Source organism: Pseudonaja textilis, chromosome 1 (genome assembly GCF_049901715.1).
Source record: "Pseudonaja textilis isolate UNSWEBS1 chromosome 1, rPseTex1.2, whole genome shotgun sequence".
Classification (NCBI taxonomy): Eukaryota; Metazoa; Chordata; class Lepidosauria; order Squamata; family Elapidae; genus Pseudonaja; species Pseudonaja textilis.
Genome location: NC_141990.1, coordinates 21,076,948 through 21,092,297, shown reverse-complemented (window position 1 = coordinate 21,092,297; position 15,350 = coordinate 21,076,948). Strand labels below are relative to the sequence as shown.

The 15,350-nt window shown below is 40.5% G+C and overlaps 1 protein-coding gene across 2 annotated transcripts; it reads right to left on the bottom strand.

The window, feature by feature from the left end:
• Positions 1-2,805: 2,805 nt before the first annotated feature.
• Positions 2,806-11,569, bottom strand: PIMREG (PICALM interacting mitotic regulator). 2 transcript variants are annotated; one of them, XM_087927643.1, is made up of 6 exons: positions 11,446-11,526; positions 8,626-8,936; positions 7,375-7,673; positions 6,584-6,679; positions 5,774-5,821; positions 2,806-3,719 (listed from the first exon to the last, which is right to left on the bottom strand). In XM_087927643.1, exons 2-5 carry the CDS (start codon positions 8,905-8,907, stop codon positions 5,791-5,793), a joined length of 708 nt encoding a protein of 235 aa, XP_087783769.1. In that variant the 5' UTR covers positions 8,908-8,936; positions 11,446-11,526; the 3' UTR covers positions 2,806-3,719; positions 5,774-5,790. The 2 variants fall into 2 exon arrangements, with proteins under 2 accessions (XP_087783769.1, XP_087783762.1); XM_087927636.1 differs by lacking the exon at positions 5,774-5,821 and having other exon boundaries at positions 11,446-11,569.
• Positions 11,570-15,350: the final 3,781 nt, after the last annotated feature.

Sequence of the window (15,350 nt, the reverse complement as noted above, 5' to 3'; positions counted from 1 at the left end):
TATCTTATTTAAATTATAGATATAGACATATGTGTGTTTGTGAATCTTATATACATAAAATATTCCTAGCTATTTTTTGTATTCCATAACCTGAATCATCTTTCATAAGCAGGGGACTTCAAAAGAAAAGCCTAGATTTTCTTCAAAATATAAACCTATTTCTTTTCTAATAATAAAGATGGCCTCTTGAGAGAACACATAATTCTGATGGGGTGTTAATCATCAGAGTGCATCAGGAAATGTTACCTAATTTATAAAACTTGGTCCTTAATTTATAAAACTTGACTAGCCAGTAATTAATCATGTAAAAAAAAGATATTCAACTGAAAAATAGGAAAAGGCATAGCAGAGTGACAAAGAGGTAGCCTTTAGTTTAATTCTGAAAGCAGTTAATCGGGGGCCCCAGTCAAGAGTTAAGGTGGCAGGCTCAAGGAAGTGCCCATATAAAACAAAAGTTTTGATCATGCAATTAAAAATGTTAAACGGACTTTTTGCTTTATGTATATACAAACATACTGTCATGCCCCTGTTGGAGTCTGAATCTGAGGAAGAAGACGAATAGCTGACAGGGAGTGGGAGTGTGGCTCTGTTGGGTGTGGAGGAAACTGTGGAAGGGCAAAGTCCGTCTGGCAGAGCCGGGGAGAGGTAAAACAAGGGAGAGAAAGTTCAGAGGAAGACCCACCTACCCCACTTCATCCTAGGGCGCACAGGGAGGAATGGAGACACAATGCAAAACCACAGGAGATTGATCTAAAATGGTATAGGGTTTTCTGCTTGAGCAGGACGTTGGACGAGAACAGAGGCACCAAGGACTGGTTCCGTGGAGAGGTTTTCCCACGGACTGGAGGAGGCGTGGTTCTGCATGCTGCTTGCATCCCATGGATGGGGCTTTGCTCGTTTGCATGGCCCAGTTTCTGGCATGCCAAGGCCCATTTACCGGTCCATGGACTGGGGGTTGGGGACCCCTGGACTAGAAGGACTTCCAAAATCCCTTCCAGTTCTATTCTGATTGATTGAATTCTTATGCCCCTGTCCTCAACAGAGGTCGTTATACCAGAATTTGGTGAATGTGCAAAAAAGCTAGCAAATTCTGGATTCAGAAATATACGGGTAGTCCTTGACTTACAGCTACTTGTTTAGCAACCATTCAAAGTTATAACACCACTGGAAAAAAAGCAACGTACAGGTGGTCCTCACACTTAATGGAGCCTCACAACATCCCTGCAGTCCAGCATTTGGGTGCTTGGCAACTAGCATGTATTTACAATGGTTGCCGCATCCTGGGATGTTGTAATTGCCATTTGTGACCTTCCCAGCATCCCGGATGTGATTGTGACCTTCCTAGCGAAGTCAACAGGGGAAGTCAGATTTGCTTAACAATCAGTGCAGTGGTTCGCTTAACAACCATGGCAAAAATCATAAAATCAGGCACATCTCACTTAACAACAGCTTTGCATAGTAACAGAAATTCTGGTCCCAATTTGAGTTGTAAATCAAGAATTACCTATACACTGATTTACAGTGTACTTTAAATATACAATTAAGACCTGATGCTTTATTTTTGGGACTGATGTACAAATAGTTGGAAACAAAGTTATGGAACTTTGCTTTTGTATATGATAGCTGCGGTGAGATTGTGGAAAGATTTGGCAATACCTTCAAAAGAATTGTTAGTGAAGAACACGATGGAACTTGCTGAGGCAGCCAAACTGACTTACATTTACTGCTGACTTGAAATCCCTTAAAGACTTTTGGAGGGGCAAAAAATGCCTCATGATTCCTAACTTTTGATGATTAGACAGGAAAGCATATAGAAAAAGAGTCATGTATTGTAAGCATAGATAAATTTATAACTGAACTTATAAATGCTGTAAAAGCACGTTGGAAGCCACTTCTTTGTAATTTTTTTAAAAACTTTCCTTGAACTTTTAATTTTCTTTGATTTCTATTTTTTTTACTCTTTTACTTTATTTTTTACTTGACTTTTTTTTAAACTTCCTTTTTAAAAATCTTTAATGTGGAAGAATTGCAATTTATTGGTGCCAAGGAATGACTTAGGTCTAATTGCAATGAATAACTTCAGAAGAGGAATTTTCCCCAGCTACCACTGGGGAGAAAGGAAAACAAACTGTTCCTTCTGTGTAACTTCCTTCCAGATATTAAAAAGGGCCATCATATGATTCTCTATTCTTGGCTTGTTGTCCTGATGTTCCTCCTAAAGCATAGTCAACCCTAATTTGTTTCGTTTCCTCTGATGGCTTCTTAAAATCTGGTGCCCACAGCTGGCCACAGAAATTGTGCACAGGTAGTCCTCAATTTACAACCATTTGTTTAGTCATTTGTTTGATTGTTTGAAGTTACAATGATACTGAAAAAAGTGACTTTTGACCATTTTTCCCATGATGGTTGAACATCCCCATGGTCATGTGACCAAAATTTGGATACTTGGTAACTGGCATGTATTTATGATAATTGCAGTGTCGCAAGGTCATTGCAATGTCGCAAAGTCATGTGATCACCTTTTGTGATCTTCTGACAAGCAAAGTTCAATGGGGAAGCCAGCTTCATTTAACAACCATGTTAGTAACTTAATAACTGCAGCAATTCACTTAATAACTGTGGCCAAACAGATCGTAAAATGGGACAAAGCACACTTAACTGTCTTGCTTAGCAATAGAAATTTGGAGCTCAATTGTCATAAGCTGAGGACTACCTGTATGGAGTTGATCTTGAATCTGGAGATTTCTGAGCAACACATCCAGTGCCCAAAGATATTACAGTATATTATCAATAATCTTCTAGACATTTCTTTGGCCATAAGAAATGGAATGTTAGTGTTTTATTTTGATTAAATCAAATATTCTGAGAAAGTTGGATTCCATACTACAAGTTGTACTTTTTCTTTCTTTCAGAGTACACAGTTCCAACAACTCATTAAAAAAAGCATAATGAGAATAAGATGTTGAAAGGTATGGATTAAAAAGTATACAAAGTTGTTAAGACTCTGTAACAATGAACAAAGTCCAGAATGCAACCTCAGTTTGGCTTAAGATTATAAATAGAGTCAATTTCAGTGTAGAAACTTGAATACATAGTCCAGGGGTGTCAAACTCAATTTCATTGAGGGCCACATCAGGGTTATATTTGACTTTGGGGGGGTGGGCATAGACAGCTTGACATCACTCATGTCAAAGGCACCTGTGGTGGCAGAGGCAGTGCCAGTGAAAATGGGCTCCCAGTCTGTTTTTGGCTGGGATGGCCTCCTAAAACTCTCTGCCAGTGAAAATGGAGCTTGGGAGCCCATTTTCATTAGCAGAGACATTGGGGGTTGATCCTTCACTGTTTCCAGGGCAGCCCTGTGGGCCAGATCTAAGCACCCCACGGTCTGGTTGCAGCCCACAGGCCTTGAGTTTGACACCTCTGACATAGTCTATAAGAAGGACATGTGCAGTTTCTTATAAGTTAGCAGTTTACAATACAAGCTTATATGGAGTCGATTCAATATGGATTTTAAGAGCTTATTAAAACGCATTCAAAAGTCCATCCTTCAAATGTTTCCAGATTAATACTATTTGAAGTGATTATCAGCCCAGCTGTTGCAGGTCCACCGTACTCTCCTTGCCTGCCTCCGAAAACACTGAGCCAGGCTTCCTGACTGCAATTGCACCGCCCGAATATTCTGTGCCATGATTTCATAATAGTTTAGGATTGCCTGATCTCTGCAAACAAGAAGAAACAACTGTTACCACCAAGGAATGTTGGTCAAGCGATCATCAAAGGACATACATTGCCCCTCCTTCCTCAGAAAAAGGGAATGGTGAATAAGTCTCTGGCCCACGAAGTTGACAGTGTAAATTTTGATAGCTTGGAAGAAACATTTGTGAAAAAGCATTAAAAAAACAAATTGATAAGGATAATGCTTTAGAACAGGGGTCTCCAACCTTGGCAGCTTTAAGACTTGTGGACTTCAATTCTCAGAGTTCCTCAGCCAAAAAAGTTGAAGTCCACAAGTCTTAAAGTTGCCAGGGTTGGAGACCCCTGCTTTAGAATACAATTTTTTTGAACAAGGCAATTTTAAAATATGTGGACATCATTCCCAGAATTCCCCAGCCAGCATGTTGTTTGCCAGGTTTTTAAAAAACTGTTGTAGAATTATTATGAATCCGAATTCTAATATTTCTAGAAATTTGAGTCTGGATCTCATCTATAAATTTCTTCTATTGAACAATGAAATACAGACATGTTTCATCCTTTCTAGAAAAATAACTGAATGATAAGAGACGAAAACCTCAGACATTTTATGTGCGTACTTCCCATTCTACCTCTGCCCTCCAACCAGTGGTTTAGAGGCTATGCAATCATAGCATGTGTTCAGCTTAAGAGGATGAATAACAAACAAATGTTGAGAGGCCATTGTGTGAAGAATTTCCATACAACTTTCTGTTTGGACAAATATTTAAGTGCACTCAAGTTATTAACTCAGTAATTCATTACAATTGCATAGAAATTTTATTAGTACAAATAACCAGAAAATCCAGAAATGGCATGAACTAAGATTTATTTACTGACCTGGTTATATATTTCTGATCACAGTTTTTAGCATCAAATACCAAACTTTATCCTCTTCTTTGTAAGTTCAACCATGTTATTTACTTAAACTCCACTTAAGAATAGACATAACATTTAGAAAAATAACATACAGAAAAGAGTTTTACACTGAGAGGAAGCATAGAACTACCATTGATATCATGCTCTTCATTTTGAGTTAGTCAAGTCACTGTGGAGTTAGTAGATAAAATTGGGTATCAGAAAAAACAACAACTGTTTACTAAGATCCAGTTTTCAAGCTGCACTCTAACAGTCAACCTAACCGAAGGTTCTTCCAATATTCAGTTGACCCATATTGTTAATTTGGCATCTGATATACTTTTAGGTGTATATTGTACAGAACCAGCCATGATAGCTTAGTTAACAAACCTGTTTTGTTAACATCATCAGGGCAACCATAAAATCTCTAAAAGATATCTAAAAACTCCAAAACTAAGTATTGCAAAGTATACATATTTTAAACATGCATTGAAATTTCCTGAATTCTGAATTTTCTCCACAATTTTGTAATACCACAGAGATACAGTTCCTATAGGAAGATCAAACCAAATATGGTTTAACATGATACAAAATCAACCTACAAGGGTATTCTCCAACCTGGTGCTCCCAAGAGGCAATTTACAGCTATGTTGATTAGAAAATTATATAAGTCCAGATACAGTAATTAGCTGGTACCAGGTTGCGGCTGACTGCCCTGTAAACATCATTAATGGCAAGGAAGCTTGTCCAAATTTCAAAGCCCAATGTTCATAAGGGAAACTTAAGATGATCAAAGGATGGGAGATAGAAAGATTTTTATTTCCTTCTCTTGTCAAGACCCTAGGAAATGCCAACAGTTAGAAGTAGGAACTTCTGGGAAAAGTGGACTAAGAATCTGCCATGTTTTGCAATTTGGTGGGAAATGCAATTGTGGGCAAAGTCAATTAGCATCCCTAAATGAGTAAGGCCCTATGTTGTTTTTCAGTACAATCCAAAGGAAATCTCGTCAATCCACACATTTTGTTTCTCCTGAAGTGCTGCTATCACAGAAAACAAGAGATAAGACAACTTTTGCATGCATATTAATTAACCTGTTAAAGAGCTGGGTTGTTCCATGCAGGCAATCTCTGTGCATATTAATGAACTCCAAGCAGATCATACAAAAAAAAAACAAGACAAGTTTTACCTTGATGGTTTTTATCTTCAGTTACAAATCAGAGCAACTGTCATATCACTAGTAGATGGGAAGAACATTAGGAATAAAGGGTTTATAAGATGAAATGATAATATTGAAACTACTTCAGAGGGACCACTGAGCTGACAGTTAGGCCCCTGTTAACATGTAGCTGTCCTTGAAAACACAAGACTGGGAAACACCGTCTCACAATTATTTCCGTTAAGTACATTTCAAACAAGATTCACTCCTCCAACCTCTTATGCAGGTAATCCTCGACTTACAACTGATTTACAACCATTCGTTCATTTAGCGACCATTTAAAGTTACAAATGTCCTGAAAACAGTGACTTATACCAGGTTCTCCCACATAGGACCATTGCAGCATCTCTATGGTCATGTGCTCAAACTTCTGGCGCTTTGCTACCAGCATATGGATTTATGGCAGTTACAACATCCTTCAGACCTGTGATCGCCAGCTGATTGTCGGAGGACCAGCTGATTGTTGGATCACGAGGAGCAGAGAGCTGGGTGTGCCAGGCCGGGCTGGGCGTGGCCAGACAGTGGCGGCCATATTGGCAGTGAGCAGTTGGTGGGAGGGACAGGGTAACACCTGGGGGTGATGGTGGTGGAGCATGATATAAGGGTGGGAAATTGGGAATGGACAACAAAGTTTCCTCCTTCTTTTGAGACAGCACAACAAAGAGTCTAGCCTACATTCTTACCCACACAAAAAGTTATCTGAAGCCCCAACTACTGCCTGATTACAGGCACCGTTATGGACAGCGGGATGAGAATGGGAAGACCATTTCTAGAACTCACCTCTCCTCTTGAACAATGATGTTGTTGAAAGCATGAGAGAGGTGTTTCAGTTGGCGAATGCCCGTTGAGACCAGCTCCAAATCACAATCTAGCTGCCTGCCAGGATAAAAAGAGACCGGCAAAGATGAAAAGTGAATTGGGCCACCAATGGATAGCAATTTTTATGTCTCCAGTTCGTCCCTCCTCTTTTCCAAACAGGACAATAATGCCAAACATATTCTCACGATTCATTTGTGGACTCCATTACCACAAAATACAGGCATAGCCATTGGATTTCATGAGGAATTCAGCTTTATTTTTAAAGTTAAGGCTGTTATTTATTTACATTTTAAAACTGGATTTCAAACCAGAATAGATTCTTTTGTGTGTGCTTGTCAGTTGTCTTGAGTGCCTGAGGGTGGGAAGAGGGACTATAAACAAAGGAGAAGATGCATTTCCACAGGCAAGATGAACCTTTGTGGTTAAATGGAACAAAAATAGCATATTTTGAAATATATGCACTGAGAAGCTAGAGTAGCAAAAATGTGTTCACTCTGGACCTGGGATTTGCTAGTAGCAAATTGGGAATACACCTCTTTCTTTCCTTTCATTTTTGGGTAAGTAGCAAAAGTCGTACAAGGTGACAGCATCTAACTAACTTTGTCTGACTCAGAAAAGTTTAATCAAGGACAGACTTTGTTAATGATAATCTCAAATTAGACTGCCCTGGGGAGTCAAAAAAAAAACATCTCAGGAGGAGAAAGTGGCAAGTCACTCGTGTTACCTCTTAGCTTAGCAAATGTCCTACTTACCTTCTCACAGAAAGAGAAACTGGAGAACCATATGGGCTTCTCAAGGCTGCAGCCCTCGTGGATCTCCGTAGAGGCAGGAGGTTTTTCTTACGCTGACAGGACCCCGGTTTCTTGCTGGATGGGGATACAATCTTTGTGCTGGATGTTGGGGTTGAGATGGAAGCCAGCTTCTTGTTTTGGCGAGGGGTCCGAGGAGAGATGTTTGAAGGTTTTGTGGAACTTTTGCTCTTTCCTCTGGGGTCCTTGGCCAACGAAGCTGCTATAGCACGAGAGGGAACTTGGCAGCTCCTTTGCATTTTCTGAAACACAAAGGCAGTTTTTATTTACACCAAGAGATAATGGGGATATTCTCCAGATTGCAACCTAGCAGCTTGATCAAATCTGAAAAATATATAATATAAAATCTATATTATCTATTATCATTAATTATTTTATCAAAATAAGTTAGGTCAGATGGGCAGTGTATAAGTTTTATAAACAAATAAATGCAATTATAATCATTCTATGCACACTCACTGGGGGAGTCTGAGGTTTATTCCCCAGAACAGGGCTTCAGTTGCATGATTGACTGCCCTCTTGATTTTTTTGACTCTTCCCCCTGTAGATATCCTTGGCTTGTGGGAATAGATTAGGAAGAGTATCTGTACCAGCTGTGACATTTAATTCAGAAAGCCATAATGCCTTCCCATTCAGAGGTCCCTGCCAGGTGTACCTCTATTTTGAATTTGTTTAAAAAACAGTTTCCCATCAAAAAATTCCTTGATGAGCAAAAATATGTGAAGGTTAATAATGTCTGAGAATTTCAGCACAAAGTTCAATCAGCTTTCTAGACTGTAGATCAGGGGTGTCAAACTCAAGGCCCGCAGGCTGGATCTGGCCCACAGGGTACCTAGATCTGGCCGGAGGGGTCGCCCTAGGAAACAGTGAAGGACCAGCCCACAGCACCTCTGCCAGCGAAAATGGAGCTCGCGAGGGCCACATGTGATCCTCACAAGCTGTTTTTGCTGGCAGAGGGTTGCAGGAGGCCATTGCGGCCTAAAACTGAGCTCAGGAGCCCATTTTCACTGGTAGAGTGCTCAGGCCACCACAGGCACCCGACAGTGATGTTGAGCTGGCCACGTCCACCCTGCCCCCCCCCCAGGTCAAACACAATTGTGATGTGGTCCTCAATGAAAACGAGTTTGATACCCCTGCCATAGATACATATCTACTTAATTCATTAGTTTCTCATGAATTGAACTATATCTGTACCTGTGACATTGTTCCAAATACATTTTTGGCTGTTTTTGTAAGCATCCGGAGGTTTGAGCTCTTCTCCTTAGCTTCCAGGTTCTCCCAAGTTGGATTCTCATCAAAATTCATTTTTACTTCTTTTAAAGGCATTCTTTTCCGGAGGGTCATCCTCACACTATTCATGTTCACCGAAGACCTTTTCTTAAATCGATCTGGCACGGGACTCTCCTCAAAGTCAGACAGGATCTGATGGCTCCGCCAACCTATGCTTGATCCCACAGTTTGGAACACAGATGCCATCCTTCCCCAGGGCTGGATTCTTCAAAAGCCTTAAAAGAAAGAAGAATACTTAAGTTTCTAGTCCACAAGTTCACAACATGGGGAGAAAAATACCTCCCGTTGCTAGTGTCATTAACATTATTTAATAGATGCTGGGTAATACCCTACAAAGAAATGTGGTAACATCTTGATTGTTTACCTTTCTGGACAGCAGGGACATTTAACTTGTCAGAGGCATGCCTGCAAAACAGTTGTCTTAGAGTGACAGTAGTCACTCATTAATTAGAAAGAAATTGAGGTTTCTTTCCACAATCTTCTTTATCTATTATCCTCCAATGTATTCCCCAACACCTCAACAACCACCCAAGATTTATTTTTCCTAAGAATTCTCTAGGGTTTATTAATATATTTTGCTTCATCTTTTGTGTTTGTGTACATGTGTGTGATCTCAAGGAAGTAAACATATTTAATATTCCTTCTTCCTCCATTTTTCCTCACAAAAACCCTGTGAGGTGACTTGGGCCAAGAGAGAGGGACTGGCCCAAAGTCACCCAGTAGCTTTCATGCCCTAAGGGAGGCTTGGGACTCACATTCTGCTAGTTTCTAACCCAGCACCTTCACCAAACTGGCTCTTAATGGAGATTTTTACAAATAAAGTTAATGCTGAAGGCTGGGATTGCTTTTGCAACAGGCTAGGTATCCCACTTCTCTCTTTTTTAAAAATTATAGGACATTTACAAAAGGAAACTTGCCACTTTTGAAATATGTGAAGGGCTGCCATTTGCAAAATGAGTTGGCCAAAACTGAGATAAAGTATCATTAAAACATCAGTTTTTCAATACGCCAATTCCAAATTCTTCAGTTTGAAAACAATCTGACATTATGGTCTCAGGTTTGTCCAAAGTCCAATATAATAATCATAACTGATTGTTTTCTTGGAGACATGTCATTATCATTTATAACTCTGGTTGTATAAGAGGCATAGAATCAAAATCATGTGAAGTACCGTATCAGTACTGCTCTATAAAACCTTAGTAAGACCACACCTGGAATGCTGCATCCCATCTTGGTCACAACATTTAAAAAAGATATTGAGACTTTGGAAAAAGTGCAAAGACAACCAGCTAAGATGATTAAGGGCCTGGAGACAAAAACATATGAAGAACGGTTACAGGAATTAGGTATGGCTAGTCTAGAGAAAAGAAGGACTAGGGAGGACATAGCAGTATTCCAGTATTTGAGGGGCTGCCACAAAGAGGCGAGGGTCAACTTATTTTCCAAATCACCAGAAGGTAAGACAAGAAACAATGGATGAAACTAATCAAGGAGAGAAACAACCTTGAATTAAGGAAAAACTTCCTAAGTGAGAATAACCAGTGGAACAGCTTGCCTTCAGAAGTTGTAGGTGCTTCATCACTGAAGGTTTTTAAGAAAAGACTACTCAACAGCCTGTCTGAAATGGTATCTCCTGCTTGAGCAGGAGGTTGGACTAGATAGAAGACCTCCATGGTCCTTTGATTCATCCAATTAGGTAACTTAGGTGATGAAACATCAGCAAAAAAAAAAAAAAAAACACCTCAGCACCAACAACTACAAAGTTCAATCCTGTGCTACAAATATTTTTTTCCTATTAATATTTTTTTCCTATTAGCAAGTTATTTATCAACTGGGGTATACCTGGTCAAGGTTATCCACCCACCACCTCCCAGTGAGGGATTTGTGGCAAATCTGCTATTTGTCTAAGGTATTCCCTGATTAATTCAAGATTCCAGAAAAGGATATTTGATTGTGGTTTCCTTTAAATGCCAAACTAAAGAGATCAGTATGGGTTAGTAAAAAAGGCTCATGATATTGATGGTGAGAAATGCTGGACTAGTAACAGAGAGACTGCAGATTCTAGTTTTTTCTTAGACACAGAAATCAGCTGAGAAACCCCTCTCTCTCTCTCTCTCTCCCTCCCTCTCCCCCTCTTTCCAAATCAGCAGAGCCTTAACCCCTTCCTGCCATTATGTATTGGCAGCTTCACTGTGAACCATTAAGTGAGTGCAGTGCAAAAGCAAACAGACTCTGCATCCATCAGCTAAGAAAAACATCAGGGACTTGGCTAATCACTTCTTGTTGTTCAGTCACTAAATTGTGTCCAACTCTTCCCAGTCCCATGGGAAGCCATCCCCCCCTCCCCCAATCCTTCACTTCTTCCTGAAGTTTACCCCAATTCATGTTCATTGCCTCGCTGACACTATCCAACCGCCTCGTCCTGTGCAGTTGCCTTCAATCTTTCTTAACATCAGGGTCTTTTCCACGAGTCTCCTCTTCTCATTTGGTGGCCAAAGTATCTGAGCTTCAGCTTTTGGAAGGATCCGTCCTTCCAAAAAAAACCCCAACAGTTGGGGCTGATTTCTTTTAGGATTGACTTGATCTGATCTCTTTGAAGTTCGAAGGACGCTCAAGATCTTCTCCGACACCACAAACCAATCTAATCACTACTATGATTATAATGGAGGTGATAGGACGTAAAAAGGTCAATCTTGCATCCCTCCCCCCTTCGCTCCAACTCACCTTTACCGCTTTCTATTTAGTTACACCACCCCTGCCTTCTTCGGCTAGCTTTCTTCTCCTGCAAGATTTCAAATGAGGCGCCGGCTCTTTTTCACCCACCGGATTGGCTGGCGTCTAGCGCTCCCCCCCCCCCCCCCGCCTGCCCAGAAAAAAGTGGGAGGAAGAAGTGATTGAAGAAACAATTGAATGCGGAGGGAAACGTTGCCCCGCGCCCGCTGGGAATCTTATCTCACCGATCTGCATCGGCATTGCTTTTCAAATGCTTGCTTGTGCGCCCGAGGAAGGAGCACACTTTATCGGAGACTAAGGAGCAGCAAACATTAAGCAAGATACAGTTTTAAAGTTCTTACAAGTTGGCCTTATTATTTTACAGATACGTACATTGCTGCTTCCCGATTCATCAGATTCTAAACAGCTTGTTTTATTTTTATTTATTTATGTCAATTGCTTACAAGATAATAGGTATAAGTAAAAAAAAGTTATGAATATATGGATACATATAAGAAAAAAAGAAACTAGGACAGGGACGGTAGGCACGTTGGTGCGCTTATACACGCCCCCTACAGATCTCTTAGGAAAGGGGTGAGGTCAATAGTAGACAGTAAGGTTAAAGTTTTGGGAGTTTGGGGTAAAAAACCACAAAGTCAGGTAGAGTATTCCAGACATTGACCACTCTGTTGCTGAAGTCGTATTTCCTGCAATCAAGTTTGGTGAGATTAATCTTGAGCTTGTATCTATTGTATCTCTTTTGTTGTTATGGTTAAAGCTGAAGTTTTCATTGACAGGTTAGGACATTGCAATGTATGATTTTATATACTATATTTAGATTGAACCAAAGGCGGCGTAGTTCTAGGTTTGTAAAATAATAATTGGTAATATTTTTTTAAAAACCACAAATTCAATCTCCATTAAAACTCCTTCTCATGTGCTGTAAAAAAAAGTGAAGCGTTTTCCCCTGAATTTGTAAAGAAAAGCAGAATGGGGGCTTTAGGATAGTCTGCTAATCCCAGCCACCTTAATGGGTGATGGCGCAGGAATAGACTGATAGGAGGGACTTTAATTGTGTAAGATGAAAATTCTGAAAACAGCAGAAGCTTAGCCTTTGCAAGACTTTCAGTGTCAACTAGGGCCCAGGATCCAAAAATAGCTCCCCTACATTGTGTTAGTGTCACTTTGCTAAATTAGAGAGAAAGGGAAAATTCTTCAGGTTCTTCAACACCTTAATCCAATTAACAGGTCTCAAATATAAAAGGATGCATAAGAAGAGAAAGAAGGCCAGAAAAATAAACAAAAGAAAAAAGAAAAAAGCCAATATGGAAGGTAGATGGAAAGACAAAAATACCAGGGAGGGGGAGGGAAAAAAGGAAAAAAAAGACTACTCCCTTAAAAAGAAAAGGAAGAAAATCATTAATTAAGCTTTTCCTTTAAAATAAAGAGCAAGTGTAGAAATTTAACTTCCAAAGACAAGGAAAAGCAAAAAACAAAGACAAGTTCCAAAGGGCCAAAAATCCAAATAGCTATTACAAAAAGTAAACTGATGAGGAGGGGTAGCGCAGCTTAGAAAAAATAAAAAGAGCACACTGCGCTTTGTTTAATTATCCAAGGCTCTTGTTGTAACTCTCTTCTCCAGAGACTTACCAGCTTTTCTTTTCCTATAAGCTTCAACACCAGACTAGCTGTTGATAGAAACCCAGAAGAGCACCTGTAATAATACTCTCCCATGCTCTTCCCTCTATCTCAGGGGTGTCCAACCTTTCACCTTCCCTGGGCCACATTAGAAGATGAAAATTTGGTTTGGGCCGCACATAAAATAAAATAACAGTAACGATACCTGATCATCCAAAAAAACCATAGAAAACATAGTTAACATATTAAATTTATTTGGAAATGAAGTTAGTGAGATGTTTTTATTATTAATTATTTATTAAAAATTATTTATTTTTTATCACAGTTTTTTTATCACGGTTTTTTTATCATGGTTTATTTTCCAGCCAAATTTTGCGGGGTGGGGGGGAGAAAGCTCGCCTGCCTCGTGCCTACCTCTCCTCCTGCAAATGGCCCGGCTGGATGAGGCAGGACTGGAAGGCAGAAGCAGCAGCAGCGGCGGGGGCAGAAGCAGCGGCGTGGGTAGTGGCGGCGGGGGCAGAAGCAGCAGCGGTGGCGGGGGCAGAAGCGGAGGCGGCGGGGGCAGAAGCAGCAGCGACGGCAGGGGCAGAAGTGGCAGCGGGGGCAGAAGCGGCGGGAGCAGAAGCGGCAGCGATGGCGGTGGTGGCAACAGCAGGAGGTGGCGCTCTGACGGCGCCTGCTTTTTCTGTTGCTGCTTGGCCTGGCGCTCGCCTCGCCCTGCCTCGCGCCTGCTTCTCCTCCTCCTCGCTGGCTCTGGCACGAAGGTTGGGGTGGGCACTGGGCCGCATTACAAGGTGACCTGGGCCGCATGCGGCCCTTGGGCCGCAGGTTGGACAAGCCTGCTCTATCTTATCAAATAGCAATGTGCTTGAAAAGAAGTCTCAGTTCTTTCTCAGCTTTGTCTGGTCAAAAGAGAAATAGAATATTTCCAAGCCTCTAGTTGGCAGTGTTACAAGGTTTCTTTTGCTTTCACTTTCCCCCTCCTTTTCCAAACAAAATACAATAAGAATTAATTAAAAAAAGAAAAAGATATTTAAAAAAAAAACTAAAAGGGAGTCTCTAGCCTAGAATATTATAAAATCAAAAAGGAGAAAAAGAATAGATAAAAGAGAGAAAACCAGTCCAGTTTCAAAATATAAGATCGTATGTGGAAAATCCAGCAATGAGAAAAAAAATATTACTTTAACATTCCTGTTTAAAATCGCCGCTTAGTCACTTCTCTCAAAACTTTTACAGATTCATTCTTTTCCTTAGGGTGTCCTTTCAAAACTTAGAGTAAAGAAAAAATTTTCACTAAACTGGCACGCTCTCTCTTTCAGTTCTCTTTCGTTCTGGAGCTGTCCCAACTTCCATGCCTAAAGTGGTATTAGAACTTAGTCCAAGTCTCCTGGTTTTTAATCTGATACCTTAACTGCTAGACCAAACTGGTCCTATGGATTGAATGGTTGCCCTGCACACTGCAAACTCAGGAAAAGATATTTTTAGTTTAAAGCAATGGTATCAAACTCAAGGCCAGATCCAGCCTGCGGGGTGCTTACATCTAGCCTGGGGGCCCACCCTCTAAAAAGTGAAGGACCGGCCTACAATGCCTCTGCCAGCAAAAATGGAGCTCAGGAGGGCCCTCCCGAGCTCCATTTTCACTGGCAGAGCACTCATGCTACCACAGATGTCCTCAACACGAGTGACTTCGAGCTGGCCACGCCCACCCTGATCACACACACCCAGCCCTCCGAGGTCAAACACAACCCTGATGTGGCCCTCCATGAAATCGAGTTTGAAACCTCTGCTTTAAGGGATCACAGAGAAGTTACACACACTCCCTCTGCACTGACAAATCTTAAACTTCAAATCCAAAACACATGCACCATTTTCCTTACGTTCTATTTTTTTCTATTGCCTTTACTATTAAATAGTCCTTAAAAATCAATTGTTACTTTCCTTTTCATAAGTCACTGATGAAGTGTTCTCGGAAACCCAGAGCTTGAACTCTTACTGTAAATATACTTTGTTTTTCCTCACAGTAAACTATTTTGGCTTTTAATATAAAATACGTTTTCTTCTTTTGTCATGAAAAAATAATGTGATTTCAAGCAAAATGGGAAGGTTTCTAATTTTGAGATATTTGTGCTTTGTTGTAATCAGCTACTGCTGAAAGTCCTGGTCTTTTTTAACATAATAATTGCTGTGGTCTCCCAAGGTTATAAAATCCTTTTTTGACTAAACAGGGGAGGTGAAAAAGATACCAGCAGATACTAAATGGCCATGTCTTAAGGTATTTG

Excerpts from the sequence above, each read along its gene's own strand:
- PIMREG (XM_087927636.1), bottom strand. The coding sequence starts at position 8,907 with ATGGCATCTGTGTTCCAAACTGTGGGATCAAGCATAGGTTGGCGGAGC. Across the intron at positions 7,674-8,625 it reads TATTTGGAACAATGTCACAG|AAAATGCAAAGGAGCTGCCA; the intron begins GTACAGATATAG and ends TTTGTGTTTCAG. Across the intron at positions 3,720-6,583 it reads ATCATTGTTCAAGAGGAGAG|AGATCAGGCAATCCTAAACT; the intron begins GTGAGTTCTAGA and ends TCTTGTTTGCAG.